Source organism: Molothrus aeneus, chromosome 1, assembly GCF_037042795.1.
Source record: "Molothrus aeneus isolate 106 chromosome 1, BPBGC_Maene_1.0, whole genome shotgun sequence".
NCBI classification, from domain to species: domain Eukaryota; kingdom Metazoa; phylum Chordata; class Aves; order Passeriformes; family Icteridae; genus Molothrus; species Molothrus aeneus.
Genome location: NC_089646.1, coordinates 10,240,462 through 10,254,542, shown reverse-complemented (window position 1 = coordinate 10,254,542; position 14,081 = coordinate 10,240,462). Strand labels below are relative to the sequence as shown.

Sequence of the window (14,081 nt, the reverse complement as noted above, 5' to 3'; positions counted from 1 at the left end):
TATTATGTGTGCTGATACTGTTGCAGCTTGTGCCTTTAGTAGAAGCATCATCTGCTGTGGTGGACTGATGGTAAAGGTGCTGTGAGTGACCTTCCTGAGAAAGCATCCTAAGAAGGGCTCAGGGGTACAGGCACATCCTTCTCTCAGCCCTGGGAGCAATGTTGTGCTGTGGCTTCTTCTGGGCAATGCAGAGAAAGAGGCAGGAGCCTTGTCTGGCTCTGCACAGAGTACCAGCCTTTATGAGAGCAGGGCCCTCTGTGAAGGATGCCAAGGCCAAGAACACCAAGGAGCCAGGGAAAATGAGGAAAACAGGGGTTTATATGGGAAAAGGGAGGGGGCGGGACAACACTGGGGAACCAATAGGGTATGGGTGCAGGGGCGGAGCAAAGGGGAAGGGCCAATGGGGTGAGAGAAATCAACATATGAGCGCAAAGGCCTCTGGGGGTGTGTGAGCTTTGTGCTCAACCTAAGCAGAGGTTGTGGCTCAGGGTTGGCTCTCCAGGGGAGCACAGCAAGCTCTTCCCTGGCCCCCACAATCATCCATGGAAGAAGCATCCCCCATTTGCCCAATTCCTGGAGTGCTCTCATCACCCTGGATGAGCAGCAGAAACACCTCCCCAGACCAGGGGAGCTGAGGCAGTGCAGGCAGTGAGGGTTGATGGGGTCTTTGGTGTCAAGATTACCTCAAGGTGTTATAAAATCTTTTTTTCTTAGCTTCAAGAATGAAGAAGAAGATAAGATTTCTTAGCTCTCATTCTCAAAGTTGTTTATTTTCTGTTATCTATAACATTCTTTCTCCGACTTGTTGAGATTTGTCTACCATGTCAGTTTATGGCGCACTGACTGCTTCTAGGGTGGTGTTATCTTTTTTTACTAAAAACTTCGTGTACATTATTTACAATGATTTTCTAATACCTATCATCTATGTTAGACAGTTTGTCTTTACTTTAGACTAATCTAAAAGTGCTACTATCACAGCAGAAGATGGAAACTAAAAAAAAGAAAAAGAAAGACTGGACACGCCTAGATTCTTCTATTTTGCCTCCTAAATCCCCATTCTAAAAACTTCAAAATTCTACATTTTGACCTGGTGATAAATTCACTAACATTGTAGTCAAACCTTTGTGGCTCGTAACTCTTCACACAAAGTTAGTTAATTGTTTCCATAGGTTAAAATTGAAAGCACCAGTGTTTTTGACTCCATGCCAAAGTATCTGAGCCCCTTGTCAGGGTCTTGAGTCTTTCAGGACAGCCAGAAGAATTTCTGGAGTTCTGACAATGCATTGCTGCTCTCTGTGGAGTGGATCATTGCTCTGGAATAATGCATTGTTTGCAGTGAGTCTAAATTGAGTCTTTGCCTCTCACCAAAATCTGACACAAGGCACACATTTACCAGTGTGTTTCCTTGTGCCTGTAAGTCATGCTAAATTTATTTATGTTATGCTGCATTTTTCATTAATATTTTTCCATGAGGTGTGATTAAGAGACTTATTCCTTAAAATAAGTGCAAAATCTTCCATGACTTCAAGTGAGAACTAGGACTGAATATTAGCTGATATTCTCTCTTGTAGAGCACAGAGGGAATTTGCTTTGACTGCAGAATATTAATGAACTGCTAAATTCCAGTCCATGAGTGTTCACATTCACAGATACATCTGCTGATACAGATTTACACTAGAAAATGTGGAAGGTTGTGCACTTTTAAAGTTGTCATCTCTCCCACTATGGTTAGGGAACTTTGAATAAGAAGACATTCTGACTGGCATAATTAAAATTAATGATGCCACTATTACTAAGAGATACTTATGGCACTGCTGATCTCATCTTTTTTCTGGGTGGTGTTTAGGCTCAAAGTGAATTGAAGGAAAAATGTCAGAAAAAGGATATCAGTAATTACTTACATAAAGATTATTAAGTACCATTCCTTGTATAAAGATTATTAAATACCCTGAGGAATACCAATTTTATTACATGTCTTTTAGTAAATTCTATCCTTCTCTACATAGATAATTTTAAAATGTGTAGAAGTGTCCTATAAGAGAAAATTAAATTTTCCACAACCCATCTCTTTATCTCAATTTATATTTATTTCCGTATAAGTACAAAATTTTAAAAATGGCTACTGCCTTGTTGAAGTTAATTTTGCAGAAGGAAAGAACTAGGGTTCCTCACTCCATTTCTGTTTGCATTTGCTCATTTCAGTGTTTCTAAGGCACTGAACTCATTTGCTAGGCCCACTTCTTCTTTTACATTTTACAGTTTAAGATTTTCTGATACGTTCTTCGAGCATGAATATTCAAATATTATTAAATATTCAAATATTGACACACAAATCATGAAAATTTAGGATCACAAATTTTAATACAGTTGTAAATAATTATGTCTGTAAAGAGGAAACTCCTACATGCAGTATTACAGGATTATATTAGTCCACGGAATAAACAAATGAGGCGTCAGTTGGGACAATAATGGTCTTATATTCCTTAGCAATGATAAAGTATATTTCTGAATTAAATGAATAAAAAGTTGAGGGCTTTTCTTTTACATTAAGGGTGATTTCTAGTCAACAGCAAAACTCCTTTGGACAAAGAATCAAGCCCTTAACTATCCCCAGTGTTTTCTCCCTCAGCACTGAGGTACCTTCTCACCCCTAGAGGTCCTTCCAAACCAAGGCTGAGGTTGGGAGATCTGCTGGGTGACAGCTTTGCCTAGGAAGTGTTTCTGCTCTTCTGTGCTATTTTGTAAATAAACAGAAGAATTCTGTCTCCTGAACTTAGTAAAAATAACACGAAACTAAATTTAAAGGAAACATTAGCAGAAGCAGGTGTCTTTTCTAAGAAAACAAAACACAAGTGTGCCTAAAAATAGACTTTTCAAAAAATTTATTTAAGACAAATTAGGCAAACTTGTACTAATCCAATTTCATTTTATGTGCAGGTGTTTATGCCCTTTTAAAATCTATTAACATTAAGTAGCCACCAAAAAAAAGAGGAAACATTTTAGGATTAGCTCTTTAGAAAGCATTTACACTTCCTGTAAACATTTCCATTATTTTTTTTCTGAAAATCATAAGCCACTGAGGTTTTTTCTGTGCCTAACCACCTAATGACTTTGGTTTTGTGGTTGTAATTTTGATGTTTTCCTCAGAAGTTTAAAAATAAATAGTTGGATTCCAATTTTGCAGTCAGCATTGCTTAAATAATCATGTGAATGTTTTGCAGAGGCCAGCTGTTATTACTATGTTCTGATTTCGTTAGACCTGCAGAAAAGTTCATGTCATTTCAATTTCATAATGGGATTTCAGTTTCATGTCTATGACTTGAATCAGTTTTTCCTTTGAAAAGAGCTATAAAATCTGAAGGGGTTATAATATTCATTCTGTATTAAAATATGTTGAAAATATAATTTCTCAAATTCTCTTTTGGTCAATCCATGCCTTTGTTGCAGTCATTTTATTCCTGACAATCTTGCACATTTATATTTTAAGTTTAGATGTTGAAGCTAAATGTTACTTGAGGCATGGGTAATTATGGTTCACACAGAGCAGTAAGAAATAAATAAGATATCCCATTGTGTATAAAAGTCACTGGTTTTTGTGCTATCAGATTTGGCATTGCTTTGCCTGTTTCTTTTGCACCAATAAAATACAAAGAGTTTGTTTCTAAAGGTTGCTAGCTAAAATACAGATGAATGACAAATATTTAATATCTGTGACTAAGTTAATATTAGTCCAATGAATTTCCTGGTTTTCAATTTCCACAGCACAATGTGGAATTTAATTCTTTGTCTTTATAAAATTTTTGGTTTTAACTGACATATAATTTGAGAACATTTACTAATTTTTTTTTCTTTTTTTGTGGAGTGACTAGGATTTATAGAGGTCTTACAGGCAAATTAAGACACAGCTTTTATGTTCATACAGGAAATGTAAGGAGCAGTATGATTGCATCATCCTTGGTGCTGAGTCTGATAAAGTACTTCATGCTAATAATCTAAAGCATTCTAATAATCTAAATTTTTTTGGAAAATCAAAACACATGAATTTGAATAATGGTAATTTTTGATGTAAGGGATTAAAAATGGGTTAGTGTTTACTTACCTTTGCAACTGTTTGAGAAGCAGGGTTAATTTTTGACCAGTAGAAAAACTTGTAGCATCTAAGATTTCTGTCCCTTATAAAACTAAACCACTAAAATGTCTGAGAAAAAGGGAAAGGTGTACTTTTCCACCATTTCAAGTGTAGAATAATGATAATAATTATAATATGATAAAATAATTTCAACTGTGTAATTACTTCTTATTTTCTCATGCTTAGCTTGAGTAAAATGAGCATGGTCATTATTAAGGTACTGTCCAAGCACTCTTGGCTGATTAACTTCAATCCTGACATAGTTCCATGCAGGTATTCCCCATTCATCTGTTTGGCCAAGGAATGGCCAACAGAGAGACTCAGTCCTGCTGATGCTGACAGCTGTTTGCTGGGCTAAAACCACACGGGGTTCTTTTGATTTTAGCCAGACTATTTGTTGTAGGGGTCATGTGTGTGTAACAGAATGCCAGAAACATTACATGAAATATTGTGGTTTTTCCTGGCAGAAGACAACATCTTCTGCTCTCCCTAGCAGGGCGTAGTGACAGAGTCACTTCATGTGCAGCAGCCTGACAGTTTCTGTCAAGCTCAGAGGACATGACCAGAGGCTAAATTCAAGGCAGTGTCACAGCACTGGGGCTGGACAACTGATGCTTTGTTAGTAACCTCATGCAGGGTTTCCACCTTTTTTTCCTTCCTTTATGAATTCTGAAACCAATTTCAATTTCCAGTTCCAAGGGTCTCAGTCAGTGGAGTTTTCCTGAAATCAAATCTGGACACTTAGGATCCATGGCAGTTGCTTCCCATATTTTTCTACTTTAACCATATCTACAACAGAGCAGTTGCAAGAGTCTTCATTCATTTCACATTTCATTTTGCCTTTTCTGTATCTGTATAACAATTGCAAAGGGAATGTTCAGCTAATTTCATCATGAATTGGAATTACTAAAATAACCTCCTTACTTGGCCTTTTGAGTGCTATAAAAATAAATACACTAAAGTAATTTGAGATTCCTTTGGCTGTGTTAGTTTACTTACAAGTGTTGCTTCCTTGCTACTTTTTGCCAGCCTCATTGGGGAAGGCAAATGATGACCATATGCACTAAATATTGAAATTCTGTCTCTTATATGTAGCATATTCTACATTGCTTTTAAAATCTTTAATTTCATAATGTAATAAAAAAACTTCACTGTTTTAATATTTTATTTCTCTTGAGTGGAAACTAATGTCAGTCTAATGACATTTAGTCATATACCTACTTCCTTGTAGGTATAAATGGAGAGGCAGTTTAATTCTGAAAATATTTAGCCCTATTTTTATTGATGTTGTTATTCAGAATAGGACTTAATGTAGTGTGTGGCTGGTGAGTTTACAGATATATGCAGTTAATCAGCAAACTGCATTTCAACCTGCTTTTCCTCTGTTGAAAAACTTCCTTTCTAAGTTTTAGCAAGTAACTTTACTAAAGAAAGGGTTTGTGTCACTATTTAATAAAGTATTTGAAAATTTAGAATGAGAAATTAATGAAACTTAAACATATCTTTAAAATTAAATTCATGTATAACTGCATTACAAAGTACTCTAGAGCAGAAGGACTGAGGGAAATTTTCTCTTTTAGAGATAATCCATTCTTTCAAACTGATTTGCTCTTACCAGTTTGATTGTGTTCATGGAAATTGATGAATCTGATACTTTATTTGACCTCATTGACATGGTATAATCAACTGGAATGGTACCAGAATGTGTGTCTATATTCTGAGTTTCTGAGGCTGAATTTTCTACTGAAGTCAATTGTCTTGAGATGTTGCCCTGCAAATGTGTTGGAATATAGAGATATAACATTCTCATCATGTACTGTAGAGCAAAGAATGAAAATCATGCTATAGCTTTCAGAGTTATTTAATGGACAATTACATCATTTCACAGACAATTTGATGTATCAGTAAGTAGTTTCTGCATATATATTTTTCTGTGCAGGTCAACTTCTATGTGAGGGTGAAAGCAATTTATACCCTTGGACACAGTGTATCTCTGATTGCTCTTACAACAGGAAGTATAATTCTTTGCCTTTTCAGGTATGTGTTTTTCATGAGTAAATATTAACAATGATAAGACATCTTTAACTTTCATCTGATTGCTCAGCTATTTAGAAAATGCATTGAGTTTACACTTTTTGCAGCTAAACGGCTGACAATACTGTAATGCTGACTAGAATTTTACTGGCACTGATCATCTTAACAATTTTCAAAGCATTTTACAAATTTACAGGCATTACAGTCCATGTAAGAAAGAAGAATAATTTAGGAATGATTACATAAAGCATTTTCTATTTGGTTATTAAAATCAACCCCTTGAATTGCTCTTGAGAATTGGTTGGATGCTGATCTCACCACTGGACAGGAGTGTGGCATTCACATTCTCTGAAAAAATCCCTTTGCCCAGGATTTTTCTCCAAGGAAGCTGAGAAGCCTCAGAGAAAAGGAAAACAATTCCAATCTCATTTGCTTCTCCTGTGTTGTGCTCATGTGCAATGTGTTTGGAGAGTGTTTACCCACAGGTGATTGTTCCATTGGATTCTGCTGTGAGTTGTTTGGACTCTTTGGCCAATTGGGGCCAAGCTGTGTTGAGACTCTGGAAAGAGTCATGAGTTTTCACTATTATCTTTTTAGCATTCAGTAAGTATCCTTTCTGTATTCTTCACTATAGTGTGGTATAGTATTCTTTAATATAATATAGTATTATAAAGTAATAAATTAGCCTTCTGAGAACATGGAGTCAGATTCATCATTCCTGCCTTTATCAGGACACTTCCCAGCAAATACAATACAGGAGTGCAGCCACATTTTGCAGAAGCTTCCAAGTGGTTTCCAGGGGTACTGTAATCAAAGGCAATCATTAATTTGTCCAATTGTAAACCCCAGAATCACCAAATCTCTGAATCACCAAGGTTGAAAGAGATCTTCAGGATCATCTACTCCTGCCATCAATCCAGCACTGCCATAATCACTCCTAAACCATATCCCCAAGTGCTGCATCCAAACACCTTTTGAACAATTCCAAAAACAGTTCACTCCACTACCTCCCTGGGCAGCTCATTCCAATGCCTAACCAGTCTTTTCAGTGAAATTTTTTTGCCTAATACCTAATCTGAACCTCCCCTGATGCAACTGAAGGCCATTTCCTCTCATCCTTTCACTTGAATCATGGCAGAAGGGACCAGCTCCCACCTGGTTGCACCCTCCTTTCGGGTGGTTGTAGAGAGCAATGAGGGCTCCCCTGAGCCTCCTCTTGTCCAGACAAAACAACCCCACTTCCCTCAGCTGCTCTGCACAAGGCATGTTTGCTAGACCCTTCACCAGGTTCATTGCCCTCGTCTGGACACCCTCCAGCACCCCAAAAACATCCTTTTTGAAATGAGGGGCCCAGAACTGGACACGGTGCTCGAGGTACAAACCTCACCAGTTCCAAGCACAGTAGTAAAGGTGTGGATAGTTATGCTGGGTCTGTCATGTTTTTGTTAGGCAATGTTAGGAAAGGCAGTACTGCCTGCTGATTTTGCCTAATTTCTGTGACTTTTCTCAGACTAAAGGCAATCTTCAACTAGTAAAATAACTTTTATATCTTCAACTAAAATAACCTTTTTACTAATCTTATCAGTATTGCAACATTTCTTAATCCCTCCACCTTCATACCTTTATGTATCACTTCCACCTAACAGAATAGCCTTTATATTCTCCATTATGAACTTCACACAGCTCTTCTGCTCTTAGGACCAAGAAAGCAGAGAAAGTGCATTTCACAGTTTTGGTAGAAAGGAAGTACAAATAACACATAATAACAGCATGTTGTTTGTCAGAGCCTCATTCCTCTCATGAAATATTCCTATGGTGAGTTCTGTAAGACTTTCAGTCTGCCATCAAATTTTCTCAATATCTAAATCTTCAGAGACCATTCAGAGCAGACACATAACCCATAATTATGTTTGGAATACCTTTAAAAAAAATAATTGAGCCAGTAGTGGTTATACTCCTACCAGCAAAAATTCCAGGCAGATGCCAATGCAGATTACTGCAGTTTCAAAACTGCTAAAAGCTAAAACCACACTTAATACAGAGAATTACAGACAACTGAATGTCACCCATCACCAGAAGTCAGGTGTAACAAATCAAGCATTTAAGAGGTGTACTCAAAACCTTCTACTTCAATTTAGATATCCAACTAGAGATATTTTTTTCCCAGTCTTCCAGTTGAGTCAGGGAAAACCAGACTTTTTTTCATGAGGCAATATATGTTCTTCTAAATGCCCCTTCAAGGAGAATCTTTCTCTGTTATTTGCAGGGAGTGTTGGGGCCTCCCAACATAGAGAGTTGAATTAAGAATTAATTTCTGCCCACTAACTCCAAAATATTGGTTTGACAGCCTTGTATATATCCAACATTTATTATTTGAGCTACTGAATGGGATGAATAACTAATAATCTACATGAGTTATTCAAGAAAAATAGTTTCCTCCTATTTGCAGCTTGCATGTATCTCTGAATTCCACAGGAACACGTGATGCAGTCCAACATAATAGTGGTATTTCAGCAAAGGATGTGCATGGCCTCAGCAATCACTGCATTTTTTCACAACTGTTTAAAATTCAGCCTAGGCTGAATTCAAGGCCAAATTCAGGGCTAGCATGGCAGATCTGTTCTTTATTTCCTTGCACTCACTGTAACTATCCTTGCTTCAGTAATTTCAGAATGGATTATTATATTTGATAAAAATCACAACTGGAAGAATACTTGTAAGTTGCCACTGCACACTGCCATTACACCTATTGCATCTTCATTTTTTCACTGCTCATGCTTGCTAAAATGCTTTGGCTTCTGGTCTATTTCCAAGTGCAGCTCAAGGTTGTGACCACAAAAACCTCTTAGCAGATTGGTTTCTAGGGATTTTCTATAAAAAGAATATTTTAAACAGGAAAATTTTGAAGGAACTGTATTTTAAGCGAAAAGCCCTCAACTTCTAACTTGCTTCCCCTGAACACTCATTCACTTACATGGAATCTTTTATCTGTCATTTGTTTGTAAGGCTTTCACATGGCTACCAGACATGAAAGAAGTTTTGCATTCATTGGACAGAAAGGATAGGGTGGTCAAATGTTCTGAATGCATTTTTAATTGCTCCTGCATACACCATCATCATAGGATCAAAAGTCACTCTGTAGCAAAATACAGGAGTTAAAATAATTAAACCAGAAAATAATAGGGGAGAGCACATCTGAAATATATCCAGGATAATCAAAGTTGTATTTGCAAGAAAAACACTGGAATGAGTGCACACAGAGAAGGATACAATAGGCTGTGTTTATTGTCAGCTTATTATGGCAGTTTATTAAGTTATGTTAAAATGTGAGAGAAATACCATTGGGATCTTTTAATCTGTGATACTGAACAGAAGTAAGAGATGAAAGAAAACAGCAAGGCAGCACTGACAAAATGACAGAAAAGGAAAGGATATGCTCTTACTCAAGGTTCGTATTGCTAAGAAATGTCCACAGAGTAATAGAAGTCTGTTCAACAGTTTCTGCTTCATAACCTAAAATGCTTCTTTTTAAATCTCTCTTTTAGAAAACTTCATTGCACTCGGAACTACATCCATCTGAACCTGTTCCTCTCTTTCATTCTAAGAGCAATCTCTGTTTTAGTCAAGGATGATATTCTCTATTCCAGCTCCAACACAGCTCACTGTCCAGAGGATCAAACTTCATGGGTAATAAACCTCATTTGCTACCTGCTGTAACACTGTTCTATCACTGAATTTTCCTCCCTGATCCTTTTAAATATTTAGGAGTACCAAGATTTCAGTGTAGACAATTCTGAAGAGAATATAATGACTGGGAGAATGGTGGGCTAGACATATCCAGATAAAGAAGGTTGCAGCACAAGTAGGAGACCTTAACATTTTTTGCATGTCCATGAAGGACAACTTGTCATCAGCCAAGACAATTTTTAACCAGATACATCTCAGAATAAATATGGTCACTGTATTAATCAGCTGGGAGGGTTGAAGACAAACAGGAGTGCCATCAGCTGGGAGTGATTAAAAGCAGATGCTCTGGAAGTGTTCCAGCAGCTTTACCAGGGGTCCAGGAATTGGACAGGTATCAATGGAGGGAGGGGATAACTCAGGAAATTAAATATTTGCAGGCACTGTCTTTATTAACTCCTCGGTACTTCTGGGCTATGACAGAAGTGTTATCATCTGCATTCTTGGCAAGCTAATTTGTTTACTGCATTTTCATGTATAGGGCTTAAAAAAATCTCAAGTCTTGCTGTTAAAAGACTGACCTCTATATGATATGCCCCATTTGCTGCTTTGTTGTTTCAGTCAAAAATCCCTTCTAATTTTAATTCATTACAGTTTAAGCTTGTGAGGGAAAAAAACAAAAAGTAAGATATTTTTGTCTTGATGAAATCATATTGTCCCAAACCATTAAGTTCTTAGCTGTGAATACCAAGCTGTATATAGGAATTCATAATCTGGAATATTTCTAATGGAGAAAAACAGGAACTGAGTTAGTAGAGCCCAATTATGCAAAGTAGATAGCAGACAGATTGCCAGGGATGATCAGAAGTTCTTAGGTCCTTGAAAGACTGTTCAGTGGACTCTCAAAATTCTACTTGGTTTCTGCAATTTCGTTTATTCTCTAATTATTCTTGGCTACAAAGCCCAATGCTTTCCTATTTCATTATGTCAGATTCCTATTTAAATATGTCAGATTTTGTGGACTGCTGGCTAATTTCTGTTGCATTGTATGTGGGATGATCTGGCATCAGCCTGACAAGGCTGGTCTGTCTTGCACTGGCTTGGTGCTGCCCTTTACACATGACAGCATATGGGGTTTGCTCCTTTTGTCACATGTGTGTGTGATGTTCCACAGTTCTGCTGCACTCACAGAGGTCTAAAACACACAGTTCATAAGGGTCTCTAAGTAGGTCCTGGCTCTGGATTACGTGTGGATTACGTGGAGAATTAATTTTGGCTGACTTTACTGATAGATACCTTCACTGTTCAGCATGGGGAAATACAGCCAATTGCTGATGACCTGCAGGAGGAAGGGAAAAAACTTGGTGTATGTAAATTGAAAATGTAATACCAGGGAATATTGAAATTTATAAAGGATTACAAAATTTTCACTGCTGATCTGATTGTAAGGAGTCCTAAGCATAAAAGCAAATTTCAACTTGCTTGAAAATTTCAACTTTTCACACGTTTTGAAATGCTTAATTTTATCCATATTACATTTTCTGGCCCATTTGTAATCTGCAGTGGATATCCCAAATTCCAGAGGTAAGATCAGTCTTAACAAAGTTAGCTATCTTTCAGACTTTGGTTGTAGGCAGATAAAATCAGATTAAATGAATTCAAGCCTTTGGACTCTTCCTATATAAGTTTTCTATATAACCATGTGCACAGGCATGGATGTTACTTGGGATGCACTGAGGTATCTGGGACATCCTGGGGGGCTCTGGATACAAAGAAGTCTCCCTGAGGAGGTCTGTGCCCTTCTGGCTTAGCAGCTGGTGACTGCATCTCACTTCTTAATAAACATCTATGTTTAGGGGGAGGAATTAATCACTGAAAATGGGTAAGTTACCTGCTCAGGTATCTGGTGTACTTGGAATATTTACAGAAAAATGCAGGTATGAAGGGGATTTAAAAAGGACAAGTGAGTAAACCTGGTAGAAACTAGAGATTTTATTTGGTCCAGTTTGTGTAGTCTGTTACATTCCCCATATCATCACATTTCTTGGCACATTCTCAGTCCATATGAACATTTTCATATTCAATTCTCACATCCCAGATTCCTACTGGGAAGTACCAAAGTAGCAGCAGTCAGCACCATGGAACATCAGCAGCACAGACATCTGAAAATTAACTCTGAAGAGCAGCACACAGACTATAAGCAACATTTTTTGATATATGTCTATGTGTTTTGTTAACTAAGAAATTCTAAAACGTTTTCTAAAGGGAAAACATTATTTTTAAAAGTCCAGCCAACTTTTTGTTCTAAGTCTACTGACTTGATAAAATAAAGTTATATTTATCACTCAGTTTCACATTTAGCTTTGAAAAAATAATGAAGTCGTTTCTTTGTTAACTTTTACTGTGTTAGGATGCCATGAGAGGTTTTGATACATTTACTATACTCCTAGTAGATGATAATTTAATTTTATAGCTATTCCTTGACAAACTCTTGCAAAAGTGTGCATTTATTGATAACCACCATATTTTTCTATACTTATCCAATGAAATCTTCAAACTTTCTGAGTGAATTAGCAATGAGAGACAACTAAATAATTTTGAATAATTCACTTTCTTTTACTATATACAGTAACACTTACAATGTCACAATTTGCTTGACTGAAGATAAAAATTTCTACTGGACGGACCTGGTTTATTGATACTACAAAGACAGCTAAGATTTTTGGCTGTAGTAATAAAAATAATATTATATATATATATATATATATACACATATATATATATATACACATATATAATATTATAATATATCTTTCCTCTGACAAACTTGATCCTTCTCATATTTCAGGTGGGCTGCAAGGCAATTCTGGTGTTTTTTCAGTATGGTGTTATGGCAAACTTTTACTGGCTCTTAGTAGAAGGACTTTACCTCCACATCCTCCTTGTGCTAATATTCTCCCCCAACAGACACTTCACCATCTACCTGCTGATAGGATGGGGTAAGAACTTGCACATCTTCCAGGAATGTTTGGTTTTGGTTTTTTTTTACTGTGTGTGTTGGTCAGGCTCAGTGTTTCACACCAAGGTAGTTGAGCTGTCTCTGGTGGTGACTCCTGAGACTCACAGATTGCTCAGCTCAGCTCCAGCACAGTTGCAGCTGCTGCAGCATGGGAAAGAGCAGGCACAAAGCTGCAGGAGCAGTTCTTCACTGCTGGCTTCATCCCTGGCACAGCTTTCGCCTGTGCCATCTGCACCACACCCTGGGGTTGCTCTGGTGCAAGGGCTGCCACTGCAAAACATATAATTCTATGGTGTTCTAATTTGTGAGGAAAATTAAAGCTTAGCTGCACAGTCATGAGCTATACTATGCAATTTGCCTTTTTGAAAAGCCCAATAATACTGTCCATCTGGTTTTAAATACATATATTCCTTTCATTTACAGAAAGTGCCATGATATTTATATGGAACACTTTAATACTTCCAGTAATAGGTGGTCATAAAACATTTGGGTGTTGCTGGGAAATGGGAATAAACCAGTGTGTGGACAAGGTTCCTTATTAAATGATTTATACTTCTATTTTACATTGCAGTCCTTGGAGGTGCATTGGGAATGCATAACTTGTATCTATTTCCCTGTAAGTCCCTCTGACACCTTGCAAGAAACCTAAGAAAGGCACTTTTTTGTGTCTTAGTAACTATGGCTGCATTTCTATGAGAAATAAACTCACTTCCCTGCAGTCATTGTTTGTAATACATTACTGATGTATACATGTAATCATGTAGCTCATCAGATGGACCTCTCCTTCCATTCACTGAACTCTTTATTGTATGCTGTGTATTTGGGGAATAACTGCTTACTAGCAGGCTGAACTTTTTTTTTTTTTTCACTGTGGACTTGCATTTTTGTGATCATTCTCTAAACATCTTTGGCATTTTTCAGGAATTCCTACAATATTCATTATTACATGGACAGTGACACGAATCATTCTAGAGGACACTGGGTGAGTGTGTGTGGGAGAGAAAGTTTAAATCCCCCCCATGCCCGTGCAATCCTTGCCTTGGGTGTGGTGTGCTCACACAAAGGTGGTTTGCTGCTCTGGAGGGGACAAACACAGAACTGAAATTCCAGAGATGGCAATAAAAGGGCAAGTGTTTGGGAGCTCTTTAGCTGTGCTTTGTACTTGATGTTTATTTGAAAAACTCAGAGAGCAGGAGAGAGCAGGGATAAGTTATG

General features: G+C 37.3%; 1 protein-coding gene across 1 annotated transcript in view; it reads left to right on the top strand.

Annotated features, from left to right (window-relative positions):
- VIPR2 (vasoactive intestinal peptide receptor 2) overlaps nucleotides 1–14,081 on the top strand; it is a 51,022-nt gene that overhangs the window by 21,787 nt on the left and 15,154 nt on the right. The window contains exons 5-8 of the mRNA XM_066551199.1: nucleotides 6,069–6,166; nucleotides 9,709–9,850; nucleotides 12,696–12,846; nucleotides 13,788–13,848. Of these exons, the coding sequence (XP_066407296.1) occupies nucleotides 6,069–6,166; nucleotides 9,709–9,850; nucleotides 12,696–12,846; nucleotides 13,788–13,848 (452 nt within the window). The remainder of the gene's footprint in view (nucleotides 1–6,068; nucleotides 6,167–9,708; nucleotides 9,851–12,695; nucleotides 12,847–13,787; nucleotides 13,849–14,081) is intronic.